This window comes from Heptranchias perlo, chromosome 9 (assembly GCF_035084215.1).
Source record: "Heptranchias perlo isolate sHepPer1 chromosome 9, sHepPer1.hap1, whole genome shotgun sequence".
In the NCBI taxonomy this organism is placed as follows: Eukaryota; Metazoa; Chordata; class Chondrichthyes; order Hexanchiformes; family Hexanchidae; genus Heptranchias; species Heptranchias perlo.
The window spans coordinates 52,053,870-52,068,032 of record NC_090333.1 but is presented as its reverse complement, the minus strand read 5'-3'; the positions used below and the strand labels follow the sequence as shown (position 1 = coordinate 52,068,032).

Below are 14,163 nucleotides of genomic sequence, written 5' to 3'. Positions count from 1 at the left end.
AGAGAGAGAGAGAGAAAGGGACGGGGAGAGAGAGAGAGAAAGGGATGGGGAGAGAGAGAGAGAGAAAGGGACGGGGAGAGAGAGAGAGAGAGAGAAAGGGACGGAGAGAGGGAGAGAGAGAGAGAGAGAGAGAGAGAGAGAAAGGGACGGAGAGAGAGAGAGAGAGAGAGAGAAAGGGACGGAGAGAGAGAGAGAGAGAGAGAGAGAAAGGGACGGAGAGAGAGAGAGAGAGAGAGAGAAAGGGACGGAGAGAGAGAGAGAGAGAGAGAAAGGGACGGAGAGAGAGAGAGAGAGAGAGAGAGAGAGAGAAAAAGGGACGGAGAGAGAGAGAGAGAGAGGGACGGAGAGAGAGAGAGAGAGAAAGGGACAGAGAGAGAGAGAGAGAGAGAGAGAGAGAGAAAGGGACGGAGAGAGAGAGAAAGGGACGGAGAGAGAGAGAAAGGGACGGAGAGAGAGAGAAAGGGACGGAGAGAGAGAGAAAGGGACGGAGAGAGAGAGAAAGGGACGGAGAGAGAGAGAAAGGGACGGAGAGAGAGAGAAAGGGACGGAGAGAGAGAGAAAGGGACGGAGAGAGAGAGAAAGGGACGGAGAGAGAGAGAAAGGGACGGAGAGAGAGAGAAAGGGACGGAGAGAGAGAGAAAGGGACGGAGAGTGAGAGAAAGGGACGGAGAGTGAGAGAAAGGGACGGAGAGAGAGAGAGAAAGGGAGAGAAAGCGATGGAGAGAGAGAGAGAAAGAAAGTGTTCATTTGCAAGATCTGACTAAGTAGCAAAGAATGTGCGAGTTTAGTACATCCCTGTAAATTAATCACAAAATCTGCTTTGCACCATCTTTAAACAAAGTTACACTGTGAATTCTCAGTCTCTTCACTGATAAGCTTAAGAATATTGGCTAAATATTAAAATTCAGAACATACTCCAAGTGAAATTGTTAGTCACGTATTTTGATTATGAGTGCAGGGAAGCTGCCTTATTAGCTACCTAGAGAACAGTAACATAATAAAAAAAACTATACATATTCTAAAATAGAATCTTGTATATATTAAAATTAAATACATTATTTATAATAGATCAATCTGATGAAACTCTGCAGAATTAAGCATTGAGAAAATAAACAAGTTAAATGTCATATTTTGCATTTCATCATTTGTGCTACAATCTTTCTTTAAATGCAGTTTTAGTGCTTTATCTTCAAGCTGCATGCAGATCAGCAAACGGACCAGCGCAAGCAGAGCTCCCTCAGAGTTCTCAATGTCCAGGCTGATATACTGAGGAAGCGTTCTGCTGACATACATTTCAAGCATTGAAATAAATGCACACAAACAGCAATTGCACTACAAGATCCAATAAGTCAAACTTAGATGAAGATAGGCTGACTCTTCCATGATATTCAATAACCACTTTTTTGATTTACTAACTATACAGTATATCTATGAAACTAATTTTTGGGAATTATTATTTGGGCTAAACCCAAGAGAAGTGCAAACACATTAGTGGCCATGAAAGCACCAAGCCAAACCAGATCGACTTAATATAAAATTTTCTCTCACTCTCAGTATACATCATCCCATACACATACACTCAAACCTGTTTATAGAGCTATACATTATTGCATGTTGCTACTTTCCAGCCAGCATCGTTATGTAACATGTCAGAACTCCAACATCTATTTGGACAGTATCACCAGTTCCTCAAAAACCCCTCTGCACTTGAAGCTAAATTCATAGCAAATGTCACTAACTATTTGTCCAGGGCTATGATCCTACTCTTGTACCTTCTTTCTCTCTCATACTTTTAAACATGAGGGCCACAGATGAAGGGGGAGATGGTTTGGAAATATAAGTATTGTAGTGATAAAACTGATTCCACTACTACTGCGGTACGCTGTAATATAAATGAGGTAGTGTACGTTCCTTCCGAAGAACAGAAAATCACCCTGGTTAGTGGTTTTGTCCCTGACTCCAGTGGCAAAGTGTCACTGGCAGCAAACATGAATGGCTGTCATTTTATTCTGGCAACAGGCAAAGTAAGTTCACATGTACAGGCCAACAATGCAAAATGGCCTAAATATTTGTGTTCACCATCGTTGAACAATGGTACAGTTGTCCCAGTATTGCCAAATCCACCCTGCAATATAAATGGGATGAATTCGGGACAATGGGATCTGGGTCATGCTACAGAACAAATTCCATTGCAAGTGGTTCTGCTATCAATAAGATACTACATTGTTTTGTTCCAATAGCATGGCAGTGTAAGTGTGTTGGAGTCCCAACATGCTGCACCATGGAACGGTGGGAAGTAGCATGCATCTATGATCCTCCATCAGAGTTGTCACTGCGGGGCATGCGGAGAAGAGGTTTGTGAGCAACAGAGAGAGGATTTATTAGTGGCCATTTTTAGGGCAGTATTGGAGGACATATGGGAGCAGGTCTGTCCTTTTGTGTTGGGATGGGTGTTGCATAGGGAGAATGAAGAAAGATTAGGAGAAAACATTTCCTAAATAGGAAGTCTCAACCTCTGAAGGATGAAGATTTTATTCAGAACAAAATATCATTTCACATTCTGTCACTCCATAATGTGCACTCTCCATCATTTTGTTCTCTTAATTTCCCCCTCTTCGCTCATGCTGGGGTACAATTCAAAAAGTGCCTGCCACCCTCCAGTTTTTCACCCAAAGGGACATTCCTCAAATGTGAACCTCGACAGTGAGTACTGGAAGACTATTTGATCATGGAGCTGAGATCGCTGCCCACGTACAAATTTACTACTTGTCACTGGACAGTGATCAAGAGTGGGGACCTTGGATGTGCTAATTGCAGTTCCCCTACCACTGCCCCAGCTGAGATCAGCTAAAACTGGGGGGGGGGGGGGGTAGGGGTGAGGGAGGGGAGAGAAGTGATTTTGTCAGTGCGCTTTGTATTGAATTTGTAAACCTATTTATAAGGAGTGGGTGTATGATTTTGCTACTCACAGTGCACAGAGAAAATGTTCCCCCTAGTTGGAAAGGCTCAGTACCATATCATGTAGTGCATCCACCCACTGAGAGACAGCAAGAGCCCATCACTTTTTTTTTATATCAAGCTAGTTTGATCAAATTTCTGCACATCACTACAGTTTAAATGCAGAAGGATTTGAAAAAGGAGCTTAAACATCTTCAGAACAAAATAGAGACACAATTAACTTTTCTTGATAAAACAGAAAAACCAACACCAACAGCAGCAACTAAAATTAAGGTTTTTAAAAAATGAAGACCATTTTATGAAGCGTTCTTTCTAACACTTATACAAAACTTTTCATTTTTACATTTTAGATATAAAACTTATTTTTTTGCTGATCTCAGCACACAATAATTATTAATACACTCTCACACACACACACACACACACACACTCTCTCTCATCCCAGGTGTAACCCAGGGATGAAATTACAAAGTTTTATTTTTTTCACCCATGTTATGCAGAAGCAAGGATGGAAGCAGCAGCCAGTGTTATCATACCTGACAGATTTCTGGCTTCTTTAACAAACAGCACATGTGAAGAAATAATTACAGCTGTGGGTTAGGATACAGGTAGTGAGACAGAACAAGAGCAAACCTTACTCCAAAGAATGTTAAACTAGGATCACACCTGGCAACCCAAACTGGCTAGTTGGTTAAAGCCACTACCTGTGTGGTACTGAGCCATACAAACTGGGAAGATCCCAGGTTCCGTTCCCAGTCTATGCTGAGTTAGTGAATATCAGGCAAGTCAGTGGCACTACAATTGGCCTTAACACATGCATAGAAACATGTGAAAGAGGACAGAAGGCCAGTTGGTCCATTGAGCCAGTCCCACTCCAGCATGGTACATCTTATACGCATCATCATCCCCTCCCCCTACCCCCCCTCCCCACCCACCCCATGCAATCTCCTCAGAGGCAAAAAATTCCATAGGCCAGAGAGGTAGTTAAAAAAATAATCCTGGTGTTCCAGCACATCGCTATTCAATAAACCCTGGTGGAAAGTGAGAATGTGTAAATGTCAGGTGAAGAAAGGATCAGGCTGAGCAATTATGGCTTCAATGGTTGAATCGGCTGCTGACACATAGATCTAGGTTCACATAAACAGAATAGTTATTTGGATAAGGGAAGGGAGGGGTGCCTGGAGTTCATGGGATGAGTCAATTCTTCCAGGAGAGGGAAAAAATATAAGGCCTCATCACATCTTATCGAAACATCCCAAACACTTCACATAGAATAAATCACTTTGAAAGGTGGCAACTATTGTATACGCAAACATAATGTGAAAGAGCTGACTCATGCTGGAGTATGATTCCATGGGTGCCAGTGCCTTCTAGTCCCTCACCAAGCAGCCATTGTTCATGAGAGTCTAGACCATCAAGTCATCATGTCTGAGTCTGATCCTTTCCTGACCTGACATTCATGCATGCTGACTTTCCAACAGAGTTGACTGGATAGCGATAAAGAGTGAGAACCACGGCTTTTTTAAAAAAAACCCTCCTCCCTAGCCTAGGCCATTGAGGGTAGTTGCAGCAGGTACCTAGCACAAAGTTACCTCCAAAATGAAGAGCACCACTGTCGATGTGCAGTGCCAATACCATGCAAATGCATCTATGTGCCCGAAATGGGGCTTCAAATTTCAGAGGAACCCAGGGACACTTCCCCTGGTTGCGATGCTTAAAGGAACCGACCTTTAATCTATCAACCTTATATGGGTGGGACAGGGTCTCTTAAGCAGACAGACCAATTTCCTGTGCAATACAATGCAGACTGTCTTCTGGAACACTGTGTTAGCTCCAGTCATTAAAATGTAGGAGGCACTGCACCAGTCCAGCATCAGAGCACTTATTAAGGTGTGATGTGGAGATGCCGGTGATGGACTGGGTTGGACAAATATAAGGAGTCGTGCAACACCAGGTTATAGTCCAACAGCTTTATTTGAAATCACAAGCTTTCGGAGCTTTGCTCCTTCGTCAGGTGACGTCACCTGGTGTTGTACGACTCCTTACACTTATTAAGGTGGGTCTTACTGGAGGCAGTTTAGGTGCAACAATTTGAATTTGCTGGTGTTGTACTATGAATTCATACTGATACTCCACTTTTACAATCTATTAGATTTGGTAATAGTTCAGTTTGGTGCCTTTTCTATTCTGTCTACAGTATTAACCTCCTAATACTCAACGCACTTGTCGAGTTTTTCACTGTTTTGGCGCCAGTGGGTCATATCTTTCCTCCACCTCAGATTTTCTTGGCTTCCAAACGCACTCCCAGATGGACTTCGCTCTGCACATCAAGCACAATGAATAAATATTAAAATAAGCTTACAATAATTGATGCTTAAAGGGGCAGCACCAAAGACTATATAGAAAAAAAATATTAAAATGTACCTCGATATAAGGATCATTTAAGTCAGTTTTTATTACCAATTTAGAAATCTGTGTTTTTAGGTTTTTGATTTCAGGGTTATTTTGTTACATATATATTATATATATAATATATAATACATAGAGTTAAAAAAAAAGAAAATCAGTATAAGGGATGACGCTAAGGCCCTTGCTGAAAACAGATTGTTCAAAGTCAAAAAGGGGAAAGTCGGAGAGGATGTTCAAAACCCAGTAAACAGAAACGAGGTTAGAAGGGGAGATGAGGTCGGAAGAAAGTGAAGGGGAAGAAGATTTGGGGGACTGGTTGGCACCCAAATTGAGTTTCCATTCCTTGCTCTCTGAAAGGAAAAAAGTTTTTTTTGGTTAAAGAAACCAACTAGACAGAGGCTGATGTGGAACTGAGGACGGAAACAGTTACAATACAGATTGAACCAATGTTGTTGGAGAAGTTGACAGCAAGCAGCAGCGGATGGTAGAGAGGGTGGATTGTATGAAATGCCGAGAGCTATGGTCAGAGGAGCATTAAATATGGTCAGCATATCCGTGATCCGAAAGAGGAAGGGTGAAAGTTCAGCTAGAATCCAAGTGAAATGAGATGAGGCTGGAGAAAGGTGTTGAGAATAGAGATATGGCTGTGAAATGGGTTTTGACAAATATACAGTCACAACCAAGAAGGTAAAGGGAGAAGAATGATGGTGAACAGAATGAATATACCTAGTTGCCCTCTGCTACGACGAACCATCTCCTGCCGAGCTCCAATGCTTCCAAGAATCGCTTCTTCAAGTTTTGCTTTCATGTCCTTAGATTTTTTGAATGTCAGACTATTCATTCGTTCAAAAGCTTTCTTGCCCTATAATGATTTGACACAAAGTAGATAGTTAGGTAATTTCCCCATCTTTTTTAAAACTCCATGTGCAAATTTTGTGGAACTTTTTCTGTTCCACCTCCTCTGCTTCAGGTGCTGATTCTTCCTGGGATATAATTCCAGAAGCACCTGCAGCTCTCCAGTACCTTACCCCCAAGTGGCCATTCTTCCTTTGTGAGCCTGGATAGAGGGTGATAGCAGGGCACTTGAGTGTGGAGGGCATCACAAGTAAGCTCGATTCTATCCTCATCAGACAACCCCACACACATGGCTTTTACAGCAGGAAGCACGGGTTAGCAATCAAAAGCAGGAATGCTGACTAATTTTTTTTAATCCTCCGTAGCACAAAAATACTGAAGCCAATTATCGCACCCCTACTGCTACTCATGGCTGATTAAATGTTTGATATGTACAAACATACATACATCTATTTATATATTAAAACAGACGACAAGAAACAGTAAAATTACAGTGGTTTTGATATAACTGTACCTTGTACTCATAGCAGGACACACAGAGATACATCAAGTCCAACAAGCGGTTCAGTTGAAGGACGGAGAGATCCGCAAACCATTTCTGCAGAACCATGTCGTCTGCATTCTTCAAAACCCAGAGAAGACAAATCAACAAACTGCGGCTTGATTCTGCTGAGAAGGTTGTATACTGCCGTCCAGTCTAAATCAAAGAAAAACCTTTGTTACTCAAACTCTAACTTTATAAATTCACTGTTATTGGCTAACACTCGCTTTCTTCATAGAAGATTCTTCTGTCACCTCTAGTATCCAACCTCTCCGCTCTCCCTATTTCATTAAGATCACTGGTCCTCTAAATTTTCCTCTCTTGGGAGGTGTCAACTTGGCTCAGTAGTAGCACTTTCACCTTTGAGTTGGAAGGTCATGGGTTCTAGCCCCACTCCAGACAGCTGAGCACACAATCTAGGCTGACACTTCAGTGCAGTACTTAGGGAGCGTTTGTAGTGTCAGAGGTGCCATTTTTCGAATTAAATGCTAAAGTCCCATCTGCCCGTTTAAGTGGATGTAAAAGATCCTATGGCACTATTTGAAGAAAAGCAGGTGGGTTCTCCCAATGTCCTGGCTACAATTTTTCCCTCAACCAACATCAATAAAACAGATTATCTGATCATTTATTTTCTTGCTGTTTGTAGGACCTTGCTCTGCACAAATTAGTTGCCGCATTTCCTTACATTACCACAAAATTTCAAAAGTACTTAATTGGCTGTGAAGTGCTTTGGCATGTCCTGAGGTCAGGAAAGTGACATATAAATGTAAGTTGTTATTTCTTTATTTCTGTTGTTGCAAATATATTGTCCTACAAGTTCTTCCTTCCTCACTACATTAAAATCAAGACTCATCGCATCATCTCCTACTCTAATTCTTTCACAGGATGTCAAAACTGTGGATCTCTTTATCTTCTTACTCTTTCCTTTCTAATAAAATTTAAAACTTTGAAAATTCACCTAACCACTAATTCTTGATTTACCCCACTTTCTCTTCTACTCTTTTTAAACCGGGCCTTGGGCTGTCATTTAGGCTTCTTGGTAATAAAAAAATGATTTGCATTACCCCTGATGCCAGCAAGAAACTACTTGGCCGGGACAGCTGCGGAACAGATGCTCCTGCGATTGCCATGGCGACGGTTTGATTGATCATGCTGCTGCTCTCGCTCTCGTAATCATCTGCAGTTACAACACTTGGACGTCCTCGCTGATTGAGGGATTCTTGCAGGAGAGGAGGGCAGAGCAGGAGAAGAGGGGAAAAATAACATCTTATATGGTATCTGAAATGTTTATCTTCAAACAAACATTCTGGAATAACTCATTTCTTGGTAATGCTGATTCAAAGTTTAATGTTTACATTTTTTGAAGCAGTCACTCAACTGAAGTAGTTTTATTCCCAGAAAGACAGTTCAGTTTTTTTTTCAAAAAAGAACTTACGTAATTTTCTTTCTTTTTTGAGTTATCTCTGGTCTACAATCTAACAGAGTCAGCCTCCTACAAAGCTAGCTGGTTGGCCTGCATCAGACCCATGCCTCATAGCAAACTAAGCACAACCAGGTAAGAATCGCCTGTTTGATCCAATCCTCTTCCGACCAACCCTCCATCGCACCTATGTGTAGACCCTGCAGCCTTCTGCATGGAACAGGGTCGAATCTTCTGTTCATCCCTCACATTGTAATTTTATTGTTCTAATGCTCAGCACAACTGAGTTGCCCCAGAATCAAATTTTTTAAGTTTTTGGTGAATTTTTCTACCTATCAAGTTGAGTGGTGGGAATGAAACAATTTCCCATTTCAGATACCCAATATCAGCATCAAACATTCCCAAGTCAGGTAACGTGTGGATTAGATGCAAAGTAAAGCTTCCTCTCCTCTAACCAACAATAGGCCTTAACTTCAACCTCAGAAGAGCATTGCATACTTGACCAGTTTAACATTTTTTCATTTTTCATACCAGCGATCTTGGCCACTGTATGAGATTGCTCATTTGTGGCAAGTTCGGGATAGTTTTGTGTTCTGCCATTAGAAATGGAATGGAGACTTCCCCTACACAAATTTCACCTGGCATCCTTACAGTAAGTAGAAAGAGACTTTTTTTTAAAAATCAGATTGGGTTGGATTTGGACACTGGATCTAGAAGTCAAAGCAGTCTGAGTAAATCGATAAAGAAATGTGAGTGCGCCAGAGAGATTGGGAGGTAAACAGGATAGGACGTAGAGGGAAGAAGTGAGCAAAAAAGAGAGAAATATAGAGACTACAATGTAAAAAGTATATTTGATGTAAAAAGAAAAAGAAAGCAAAAGACAGAGAGGGACAGAAAAAGAATTCCAGTAACAATTATAAAAAAAAACTTGTATTTTATTTTTGTCTATGGACATCACCACAGGACTTCAATGTTATACAACACATTGTCTGTTACATGGCAAATAACTCCTGTACTTATAAAGCAATGTATCCTCCAACTCACCAGGAGCATCAAATTCCTTTATAAGTAACTAATGATTGAACCAGTTTTTCATTAAAATAGGATTACATTAATTACATCAGCACAATCAGTATATTTAGAACAGAATCATAGAAAGGTTACAGCACGGAAGGAGGCCATTCGGCCCATCGAGTACGCGCCGGCTCTATGCAAAAGCAATCCAGCTAGTCCCACTCCCCCGCCCTTTCCCCATAGTCCTGAAAATTTATTTTATGTTGAAACTTTTAGACAGGTTAGATGGCAGCCTTAGACACTATGATGGGGGAACTAGATTCTTTCTGGATAGATGAGCTAGGACGGAAATGTGGCCTTCCTCATCCATATCCATCTTCTGATCTTACAGCAGTTGTAGTTTATTTCATAACCTGCTGTTTCTCTTTCATTTAATTCAACATCTACTGACCTTGTACCAGTATTCCAATAGATGTCCTTCGGGATCATAATGTTTCCTAGCACACATTTTCTTTTTTGGCAGGAGGATGAAGGAGAGAGAGGCTGGAACAACTTTCATGCATGCTAAATGAAAGTTAGGCTCAAACTTAAAAAATAATTTCACAAAGCTTATTTTGTACACTCATTTTACAATGCATCAAAAAGACACAAGCTTAATGTGCCTAATGGGCTTTTCCAGTTCCTAAAAATTCTTATGTCCTAGCCATTTTTTTTTTATTCGTTCATGGGATGTGGGCGTCGCTGGCAATGCCGGCATCTCTTGCCCATCCCTAATTGCCCTTGAGAAGGCAATGGTGAGCAGCCTTCTTGAACCGCTGCAGTCCGTGTGGTGAAGGGTCCCCCACAATGCTGCTAGGAAGGGAGTTCCAGGATTTTGACCCAGCGACGATGAAGGAACGGTGACATACCTCCAAGTTGGGATGGTGTGTGACCTGGAGAAAAAAGTGCAGGTGGTGCCTCTCCCATGTACCCGCTGCCCCCGTCCCCCTAGGTGGCAGAGGCCGCGGGTTTGGGAGGTGCTGTCGAAGAAGCCCTGGCGAGTTGCTGCAGTGCATCCTGTGGATGGTACACGCTGCAGCCACGGTGTGCCAGTGGTGAAGGGAGTGAATGTTTAGGGTGGTGGATGGGGTGCCAATCAAGTGGGCTGCTTTGTCCTGGATGTTGTCGAGCTTCTTGAGCGTTGTTGGAGCTGCACTCATCCAGGCAAGTGGAGAGTATTCCATCACACTCCTGACTTGTGCCTTGTAGATAGTGGAAAGGCTTTGGGGAGTCAGGAGGTGTGTCACTCGCTGCAGAATACCCAGCCTTATGGGCAATCCATAATTAATGCCTAGGGTTCTAAAACATAGAACCAAAAAAATCCCCCCTTCCAAGGCATGTAGTTGTGGTACAGTTCCACAGGTGCTGGAAAAACTCTAGTATTTCACCAAGTGTGCCTTGACAGTGCATGTCAGCAGGCTATTTAACTGTGGGGGTAGCATTATAGTTGAGCCTGATCTTATCAATACAAGTACACAACCCAGCAGGAGCACTGGATAGTGATCTGAAGTGGGAACCTAACAGCAATTTATTTCACCTTCAACTCCACTGATCATTGAAATAGTGACCAAACTCAGTTAAAGGCCACCATTTTCATGAAATTATCACTGTGTCAAGAACACGTGATGCCATTTGGACAACAATCATATACAACCTTTTTAAATCTTCTCCCTTTCTGAAAAATATAGTTTATCGATGTTTCATAAAGACAGTGTCCTTTTATAGCAATTTTCTGATGTCTAACTCAATTTTCATTTAACTCCTAAGGAAAGGCCCTAGGGGTCGATGCAAGATATTTTTCCTCATCACAGTTGTCTCTGGCTGCATTTTGGTGATGCCAAGCATTAACCTTTAAACTACCAGCAGTTCCAGGCAAATTTCTGTCTACCTGGGTTGACTGGTTTTGTAAGTTATCAGCTGATGCATTGAGATGTTGAAATAAACATGAATAATTACAGAAATAAAGCTATAAAATATTTATTGTAATGCTGACTCCAACCCACTAAAGTAAAAGAAGTACAATTTTAATTAGAAATTTTAAAATGCCAACAATTCAGTTTTGCTTGCCTTTTTTTAAAAATGGTTTCCCATTTTAAATCTTTTGCTTACTTTTTGTCTTAAAAAAAGTTTCATTTGCTGAAACCTGATTTTTAAGATCATTTTTCAGCCACTCAAAAACCCCGAAGGTTAAACATGCACAAAGTTGCATCGTAGTTGCAATCAGGTTAATTAAATGTAGCAGGGGCTTTATCAAAGGAATAATCCAGGCCACACGTGTAGGAAGGATTAAAAAAAAGCTGCAGAATTCACTCATAACTCAACCTCTCTGTCTTTGAATGGTAAAGCCATATCTCTAACTTCCTAATCCTCTCCAATGTCCTTGAACACGATGTCACCTCCCAGACCTGTGCCCATCTCTCCAGACCGTTCACAACCTTAGCTTCCTATTCAGTCCTGAGTTGAGTTTCTAACTCAATATCCTCTCCATCACAAAGACTGCCTACTTCTACCTTCGTAACATCATACACCTCTGCCCCCGCCTTAGCCTATCTGCTGCTGACATCCTCATCTATGCCCTTTTCACCTCTGGACTCAACTATTCCCATGCTCTCCTGGCTGGCCTCCCATCCTCCACAAACTTCAGATCATCCAAATCTCTGCTACCTGTATCTAATCCTGCACCAAGTCCCGCTTGCCTATCACCCTCATCCTTGCTGACCTACATTAGCTCTGCCCCCTCCCCCAACATATCAAATTTAAAATTCTCATTATTGTGTTTAAATCACTCCATTGCCTTGCCCTCCCTACCGCTCTAACTTCTTCCAGCATTACAACAACAAACCCCCTCCCCAAAATCTCTGTTCCTCTGCTTTTTTCCTCTTGAACATCTGTCCCCCATTGTTGGTGAATGTGCCCTCAGTGGCTTATGCTCTATGTTCTGGAATTCCCTCTCTAAACCCATCCACCCATTCCCTCTTCTTCTTTAAGACCCTTCTTAAAACTCACCTCTCTGATCAAACTTTTGGTCACCCCATCCATTTTTTTCTATATTTACGTGAAGCACCTTGTGGTATGTTTTTGTGCAACTTGCTACTGCCCATACTTTGAGTGGCCAATCTCATGGATAATGATGGAATTCCAATTACCCACTCTCTATATTCTTAGAAATCTCAGTATCCTTTATACAAAAGCAGTTTCTCTACAGTTTTGAAGAGAAGCAACAAATGGCTAAATTACCTGTAAAATCATACAGCTGTGGCACAGTTTCCATTATGATGCCAATCATTGGCAAGTATAACATTGCCACACGAGCTTTCACATCTGGATCAGCATACCGGGGATCTGAGTCATGACTTGACAGCAAGTTATGAACAACGTTGACAACCTTCTTGTGTAATCCAAACAAGCTGTAAAATATTAGATTATTGTGAAAGATCATCCAAACCACCAGCGCAACGCTAATATTTTTTATCAGCACCAGTTCTGACAAGTGTTTATTCCTACTTTGGTAAAGCATCCTGCCACCACTAGGAACCCCATTAAAAAAAGAGATTCATTGCAAGGATCCCCGTTAAAGAGGCAGTCTTGCCCCAGGACATGTTTTTAAACAAGTTACCCCATGAGGGTCCCTTCAAAAATTTGTCACAATTCTAATCAACAGCAACATATTTTATTTTGTTTTGTCCATTTCTGCTAACTTTCATTTATTTCCCCCCATAAATGAGCATCAATGACATTTTGGTATTGTTTTCGGAGGGCTTCTGAATCCAATAGTGTGAAGGATCTGAATTAACAGCTAAAGCTAATGCTGAATTGTCTCTGAGTTTAACATGTATCTGTATCTAGATCAGCGACATAGATCAGTGGGATCACGTTCAGTTCTGAAAATTTGCCACTTGCGAGTTTATAATTTCAGTGAAACTGCCGAGTGGAGGCGAGGCACTAACCCGCCAGAAGGGAAAGATCCTGAGTCACAAAAGTCCAAATAAAGAAAGGCTCTATGTGGGCCTGGGAGCAAAAACTTCCCTGTGTACTAGGTTTAGTGGCGACATAATTGTGCTCTTTTCCTGCACCTGGTGCACAGAGGAAATCTTACCTTCCTCCCCCCGCTTCTAAGAAGGAGATTTTTTTTGACATATATGGCTACAAGCAATAGCAACCTGTGTGTGCAAACACTTTATGAACATGCATCTTTTCCAACTCACCCCTCTGCCTCTGGGTCTAGAATAAGGGCTAACTCAGTGAGTACAAGTCCTGCCAGGTAGTGCTGTTGGCGGAATGGGACTGATAACTCAAACATATTTGCAATCTTCTGGTCTTGAACAATGGTAGAAAACCCAGAGCTCTGCAGAATCAAACAGATATTGGAATAAGTTACAACATGCAAACAGACTGTTCAGCCCATCCAGTTCATATTTATCCTCCATACAAGCAGTAGTCCTAATCCCATCTGTCTGCCCTGTTGCAATATCCCTTTATTCTCCTTTCCTTGAACCACCTATTTAATCTATTCTTAAATGTTGACTTAGTGCCTGCTGCAATCTGGACTCTGGTAGCGTACTCCACAGCCTCACAACCCTATGTGTAAAAAAGTTTCTCCTGGCAGAGCTATAGTGATAGGGGACTCGATTGTAAGGGGAATAGACAGGCGTTTCTGCGGACGCAACCGAGACTCCAGGATGGTATGTTGCCTCCCTGGTGCAAGGGTCAAGGATGTCTCGGAGCGGCTGCAGGACATTCTGGAGGGGGAGGGTGAACAGCCAGTTGTCGTGGTGCATATAGGCACCAACGATATAGGTAAAAAACAGGATGAGGTCCTACAAGCTGAATTTAGGGAGTTAGGAGTTAAACTAAAGAGTAGGACCTCAAAGGTAGTAATCTCAGGATTGCTACCAGTGCCACGGGCTAGTCAGAGTAGGAATGACAG

At 41.9% G+C, this 14,163-nt stretch overlaps 1 protein-coding gene across 3 annotated transcripts in view; it reads right to left on the bottom strand.

Annotated features, from left to right (window-relative positions):
- dock7 (dedicator of cytokinesis 7) overlaps positions 1–14,163 on the bottom strand; it is a 170,603-nt gene that overhangs the window by 46,321 nt on the left and 110,119 nt on the right. For 2 of the 3 annotated variants that reach the window (XM_067990418.1, XM_067990415.1), the window contains 7 exons: positions 13,442–13,581; positions 12,474–12,643; positions 7,828–7,982; positions 6,737–6,919; positions 6,094–6,229; positions 5,182–5,278; positions 3,495–3,512 (listed from right to left, as the gene is read on the bottom strand). In XM_067990418.1, coding sequence (XP_067846519.1) covers positions 3,495–3,512; positions 5,182–5,278; positions 6,094–6,229; positions 6,737–6,919; positions 7,828–7,982; positions 12,474–12,643; positions 13,442–13,581 — 899 coding nt within the window. The remainder of the gene's footprint in view (positions 1–3,494; positions 3,513–5,181; positions 5,279–6,093; positions 6,230–6,736; positions 6,920–7,827; positions 7,983–12,473; positions 12,644–13,441; positions 13,582–14,163) is intronic. The other variant, XM_067990416.1, reaches the window with a different exon arrangement.